Genomic DNA, 6,784 nt, shown 5'->3' with positions numbered 1-6,784 from the left:
CGCAGCTCCCGACTCCTGGGCGCGCCTGCCTGCCGGCCTCCGCACCGTCCGCCGCCGCTCCCGGGGCTTCTGTGTCTGCGGCTGCTCCCGGGCGGAGGTGCAGGGAGCTCAGTCGAGCCGCCGCTGCCAGCCACGAGCGAGCGAGCGAGCTAGGGAGCGCGCGGGAGGGAGGAAGGCGGCGTCGGAGGAGGAGGAGCGGGAGGAGCGCGAGGAGCGCGGGCGGGGCGGGGCCGCCGGGCGGGGGAATATACAAAGTGAAGCCACATTGCCAAACTTGCAGCAGCGATTGCAGCAGTTGCTGCCGCTGCACCGCGCCTGAAGCCGCGTCGCGCGGGCCGAGGGCTCCTGCAGCTGCTCGCGCGCAGCCGGAGGCGGAGGAGAAGGACGAAGACTGAGACTGACACTTCTGCTCCCGGCCGCCTGCCACTTACGCGGGGGCCCCCCAACCCGCCCCAGAGCAACGCGATTTAAAAAAAAAAAAAAGCCGCCCTTAGCCCCCTCCTCCCCTTTCCTGCTTCTGCGAGAACTCCCTCCCTCCCTCCAGCTCCGCCAGCCCAGGCGCCCCTTCCCTGGAAGCCGAGCGGCTTCGCTCGCATTTCGCCGCCGCCGCCTCTTGCAATATTGCAATATAGGGGAAAAGCAGGTAAGGGGGCGGCTGGGGAGCCGCGGGCCGGGAGGTGGGAGAGAGAGGGAGGGGGCCGATTCGGGCTAGGGCTGTTTTCTTTGGCTTCCTTCCCGTTACCGTCCCAAATTGCAAGTAAACAATACGTCGCCTTAGATAAAGCGCGAGTCTGGAACTACCGAGGCCGGCCTGCGAGCTAGCGCGGAGGGCAGCCCCGGGCCGCCAGCTTTGTAGCGGTTCCTGCTTAGAAAAGGGCTCTTCTTGGAAACGGGGCTGGTGGGGACCGTAGAGGGGGTGGGGATATTTCTAGTTCATAAGGGAAAGGCAAGGGGTGCTTAGATGAGGTTTTAAGTATGAGAAGTAGTGTGTTTGGGGGGGTGGGGGTGGGGATAGTCACGATACCCCCCCCCTTCTAGTAAACACTGTTTTTGAAACAGTGGCAGGAAGGGTCTAAGTGAGCAGGATTCGGTATTGCTGGTTCTTTTAAAAAAAATTCCTCTTGGTTTATAAGCCTTTTGTTACAATCCAGGAGAAGTACGGTGAATCACCTAATTAAAATCAAGACATGAATTAACATCCATTTTTGTGCTACAAATTGCCAGCGTTACGTTTGTCCCTCCCTTGGTCTCCATTAAAAAACACCAGAGACGTTGTTAAAGGGGGGCAGATTTTGCCTCTAGCTGCCAGTTCTGCTTTCTATTTCACTGACTATCCCAGGACCTAAATTGCTTGGCTATGTAATTACTAGAGTATAAGCCTATTTAACTTAAAAGCTTTCTTTTTTTTTTTTTTCTCCAACTCTAAATGAAACTTGATGAGGGCCAGCCCTTAGTTATCAGGGGAGTCAGTTTCTGGTCAGTCCTCTTGATTCATCTCTTTTAGATTTAATCAGCATTAAGGTATTGCTTGTCCTTAAGAGCTTTAGCTAATGGGGTTACTGGATGTTTTCTCAGTTTAATGTTTCCTTTTAAAAAAAAAAAAAATACATATATATTTACCTCTCACTAAAGATGGGGCGGGGAAGAGCTTGGAATCTCCTCCCTCTCTCCTTTTAAAAGGAATTCGGAGCGATTAAAACGTTGGGGGAACAGTTTAAAGACCTAGGGCAGGAAATGCAGATTCATTTGGGTTAGGGCTGAAATTGTAACAAAAAGCAATTCCTCGAGTAAATGCATCAGATAAATCAATTTACATAAAGGTATGATGCATTCGGATAAATGCAATGCTAATGGGTTTTAGAGTGGTCCTGTTTCCAAAGTCTCAGGGTTTTGTTACAGCTTAATTGGTGCAGTTCTTATTCTGGTTTATTGTGCGGTCACTGGACACACGTTCCGGGACTCTTTCGGAGGAAATGTGTTTAAAATCGGCCTATTTAAGGAACCCGAGTCCCTGTTTCGTTCGTTCCTTCCTCGTTTTTTTACAGCAGCCAAGTTGGGCCGGGTACAGGCAAAGTTCGCCTTCTTCTGAGGTATCAGCTGAATGTCTTGAGCAGATAGCCGGGAGCCTCAGGGGGAGCCCACACTCTCAGCTTACAGAGGACAAAGACAAAACAGGCTGCTTAATTGGCAGTAAATAACTTGATCTTTTTATAGAATAAGTGACTAGAGGAACACTAGGACTTTATTGGACTCGGAATTGAAGGCAACAAATTAATCGGTTTAGGCTAAGCTTTATAAATTGATTCCTATATTATAGCCCAGTTGCATCTCTTGTGGCATTCATTAGAGTGGGGAATTCTTTTTTAAAGCAGTTTTTGGTGACAGCAGAACGGGCTCGAATTTAACTTGTGCATCCCTTAATGCTGCCTTCTCGCCCGTTATCTTTATCGCCGCCCCCCCCCCCCCGGGGGAACAAAGCTTTAGCATTTAAATTGCTGATCAAGGGCAGATTAGTGAGACCAAAGTGGAGAGTGTTTGTATAGGAAGTTAACAGGCATCCTAAAGTTCAATGATCTATTATTCTTGCCTGTGTCCTGAAAACCCAGAGAAAACACTCATTGATCTTCAAAATGAAATGAGATTTGGAACAATAATGGGAGATGGCGGTCACCACAATGGCATGTGAAAGGTGCTGCTTAAAATACGAAAAACCAGTTTCGCAACTTTACATACTGCACCCCCCCTGCCGTCACCTTGCCTTCCCTCCCACCACCACGCTCTCCATCTTCTGTCTGCCGGTCCCTCCCTCCTTCCCTTTCGGAAAACCGAACTATTTCCAACTTGTGAACTGCTGCTGCACTTCCCAGGGCAGATCCCGGGAGGGAACGAGGCTCCGGCGGGGCCGTCGCCTCCCCACTCCCCTCGACTCTGTCCCGGGGCCCGGCGAGGGCTGGGGAGGGGCCGGGCCAGGCGGTGGGTGGGTTTGACCCTCATTTGCTGCAGGCGGGCGGCGGAGGAGGGGGGCAGTGGGCGGAGGCGGGGGCTGGGAGGAGGCGCCGCGAGGGGTGGAGCGCGCCGCGGAGCCTGCTCTCGGAGTTTTGACAGTACCGGAGCTGAAATTGTCAGCGGCGGCAAGCGCAGGAAAGTTGAGAGGAGCTCGTGGCCCCAGAACAAAGCTTGAGAAAAGTAAACAGGCGGCTGCTGCCGGCGAACCTCCCTCCTTCCCTCTCCCCCTCAGCCTCCTTCCCGCCCTTGCCCTGCTGTTTCCTTCCAGCAGCTCCGGGGGGAGGAGGGGAATGGGCTTGCTCTCTCTCCGGCGATTACTAACTTTTGCATCGCCCCTGTTTTGTCTTTCTCTCCCTGTCCCCTTCCCGCCCTCTGCAGACCATGGTGAATCCGGGCAGCAGCTCGCAGCCGCCCCCGGTGACGGCCGGCTCCCTCTCCTGGAAGCGGTGCGCAGGCTGTGGGGGCAAGATTGCGGACCGCTTTCTGCTCTATGCCATGGACAGCTACTGGCATAGCCGGTGCCTCAAGTGCTCCTGCTGCCAGGCGCAGCTGGGCGACATCGGCACGTCCTGTTACACCAAAAGCGGCATGATCCTTTGCAGAAATGACTACATTAGGTAAGACTTCGCTGCCTTTCCTGGAGATGGGCGAGCAGAGCAATGGCAAGGCCAAAGGTTAACAGGGTTGTGAGGAAAGGAGCAGGCACCTATGGCAATACATTGCAGCCTTCACCTCAAAAATCTTTTAGTTGGCGGAATTTAAAGGGTTCAGGAAGCATGTTGTTAGTCTTCCAATATCTGATGGCAAATTAATGGCAAATGCCATACTAAGTAAAGACCATCTGGTGGGACTGGGTCATTAGATGTGCAAAGGTTGAGCACCCTCCGGTCCCAGAGTTTAAGTGGTCAGCCTCTACTGGACTACAGGCTAAGAGCAAACATCTCAAGTGGGAGTTAAGGTGCGTTCTTAAAACAAGGTGGGAACTCACAGAGGAACTCGGAGACAAAGGTTGACTTAAAAATACAAGTGTAGTTAGTGAGAAATGATTTGTCTGTAGTGATGGCTTATTACGATATTTACATGAGCATTTTTAAACTTTTTTGAGTGGAAAGCTGTGATTCATTCTTTGTGCTCCTTGAGAAAAATACTAATTATCCATCAGTTTAAAGACTTGTAATTCTTCTTACAGAGAAAAAAGCCCCAAGAAATAAAACCTAGTGATAATGTTTCTCTTCATACTGTTACTTGGAGGCTTGCAATAATTCAGTTAGTGTGTGGTTTGCGATGTAGAGTTTGCAGTTTTTTTCAGTTGAAGTATGTTCAGGTTTTGGGTTTTTTGTTGTCGTTTGTATCACTGCCCTTGATCCCCAAAAGAGATTTAGAAAAAGAGGCTATAGAATTATACTAATCTTGTATTTTAAAGCAATGTATAGGAACATTCATATGTCCGTGTAAGCAGTCTTTTCCAACAAGTTGCAGTGCAATTAATGGAAAGAATTCAGGAGGTCAGGTGCCTATAGGATCTTTTCAGGTGAACTCAAGCTACTTAAACTCATTAATTTGAAAGGAGGCATTTGAAGGATTACACATTTAATTTGAGTAAATGGTTTGATAGACTGATGCACATGAATGCTTCTAGGAGGTGTTCTGTTTCAACATCCAGTAATTAAAAAAAAAAAAAACCCACACGCACACAGTTGATGCTAGAAAACCGCACACTTTTAAGAATTTCATCCTTTGTAAATTTGTCCTAAACCTTTGTCTTTGAAGTGATTAGTAGAAAATTTTCTTCTTTCTTCAGCGTGGGTAAATCAGTGGATGAGATATTTTGTTCAAAGTTTAGCTCCATAGTGATTCGCCTTTTTCTGTGCCTAACATTGCAGAAGATCCCAGTGCAGTTCAGAGCTGAGTGTGGATACGTTTACCCCAGTGATATCATTAGTTGTAAGATGATGGAGTAAAATGACATTTAGTTATTTTGATAATGCAACCTGTGTCCACTCTGCTGGCATCCTCGATCAGTCAAGTAAAAGAAATACAGGAAGGGAGAGGGCTTTTATTTTTAAATTAAGATGGCAGCATTAATTTCACTAAGTGTTCTTTTAGAGGTAAATGTTGGAAAATCAGCGGGAACATGGATGTAATGCTTTCTGGTCCTCCTTCCAAGTAATGCCATGAGCTTTGACAGTATTGTAATTAAATAGAAAGCAAAACTGTGGTAAGAAAGGAGTGTGGCTTGAAGTGGAAAAATTGACAGTGCTGTTAAGATTTCCGTGAATGGTACAGAATCATCTCTTCTCCAAGTGCCTTCAAAAAAAAAAAAAAGCAAAACAAAACCCAAAAAACCCCTCGCTTCTGATTACAACTAATAAAAAAGAAGGTGGGTCCACTTGTATTCCCCCAGGACAAGTTTAGGCAAGTGGCCTCCTGGGAATTGTGTCCATTCTTTTCTCTATTCTTGGGGCTAAATGTAAATGGCCTTTTGGTGTTTTCCTGTGCCCTAATGGAGCAATGGAGGATGTTGTGCCCAGCCCTGAGCCTTAATTAATCGGATCTATCTTCTCACTTCCTTTTTTCCCTCTGAATCTGGAAACTGGAGCCAGGCTTGCCCTTGAACTACATGCTACCCCGAGAACCTTAGATCTTTCTAGGAGAGATGAGTTCTAGCTCAGTACCAAATTGATGGCCTCATAGTTTGCTCAGGGTTCACCAGCAGCTGTGAGCCCCACTTCCCCTCCAATTTAAGAGATTACTGAAGTCTTCCTTCAGTGTTCCCCCTCAGCCCATCAAGATGCCCAGAGTATGGGAAGGTGGGGAGATGCAGACGTTCCTGTTCTTCTCAGCTACCCGCTCCCCAGTGTCCCTCAAGTCCACTTGTTGGAGGAGCTTTCAATGCCGCAGGGACCGCTGCAGAAGAGTGGAGTAATCTGCTCGCCCGCCGCCAGGTGAAGGGGACCCCTTGGTCCGACTGAGACCACGTAGCGATTTACTGAGGGGCTTTTAAACTGTCTTGACTTTGAGGTTGTGGTTTTTTGAAAACAACCAAGGTCTTGCTGAAAAGCTGCGGGAGAGCTGGGAAAGGCCTGCGGGAAAGGCCGGCCTGAGCGCGGAGGAGGGGGCTGCAAGAGGAGGGGGCGCTTTCACCAGTCCCCTCCCCCTCCGCGGCCAAGTGTCGGTGGGCAGAGCTGAGCTTCTGCCTCCTCACCCTCCAAGATTTCAGATAAAGCGGCTGCCTTGCTGCAGCGAATCCGCACAATTAAAAGCTTTAATTAGTGGCTCCTCCATTTTCTTAGTTCTGATGGGCTTTATCTAATGAGATCTGGTCTCTGGCTTAGATCTGCTCCGAATGACGTGTCCGCAATGAATGAGAGCTGCGTCGCAAACAAAACATTTAATTAACAAAATTGGCCTCTAAGAGAGGGAGGGAAAGAATGAAGGGGGGGTTGTAGAGCGGAGGGGGAGGGTGAATCTTAAAGGGACCAACGCCTGCCTGGCCCCCCATCTTACAAAAGGGGGGGAACCTTGGGACTGCCCCCTCCCCCATCCCCGGCTCCCGACCCCTCAGCTCCACCCAAGCGCCCCAAGTAGCTTCTTAAACTCGGTTTCTCTTCCTCGAACCCTCTTTCCTCCACCCCCCACCTCGGGCCCGAAGACGGGCGCGGAAAGTGCAGCAAGAGGAGGAAGTTCGGAGACCGCCGGGTGGGGCTCCAGGTCCTGGGAGGGCGAGGAAATAAGCCGGAAGCCCGGGTGGCGGTCGTCGGCGGGCCCTTGCTCGGTC

At 49.9% G+C, this 6,784-nt stretch overlaps 1 protein-coding gene across 2 annotated transcripts in view; it reads left to right on the top strand.

Moving 5' to 3' along the window:
- The window catches only part of LMO4 (LIM domain only 4), a 17,134-nt gene continuing 10,350 nt past the window's right edge, over positions 1 to 6,784 (top strand). The window contains exons 1-2 of one of the 2 annotated variants that reach the window (XM_017850937.1): positions 1 to 643; positions 3,385 to 3,623. In XM_017850937.1, coding sequence (XP_017706426.1) covers positions 3,388 to 3,623 — 236 coding nt within the window. In that variant the 5' untranslated portion in view covers positions 1 to 643; positions 3,385 to 3,387. Of the gene's footprint in view, positions 644 to 1,608; positions 3,187 to 3,384; positions 3,624 to 6,784 lie in introns of those variants that run through there. The other variant, XM_017850945.1, reaches the window with a different exon arrangement.

The sequence above is a fragment of the Rhinopithecus bieti genome, unplaced genomic scaffold, assembly GCF_001698545.2.
Source record: "Rhinopithecus bieti isolate Rb0 unplaced genomic scaffold, ASM169854v2 scaffold_1467, whole genome shotgun sequence".
Classification (NCBI taxonomy): Eukaryota; Metazoa; Chordata; class Mammalia; order Primates; family Cercopithecidae; genus Rhinopithecus; species Rhinopithecus bieti.
Note: the sequence above shows the minus strand (reverse complement) of the source record. Positions and strands in the feature narration are given on the sequence as shown.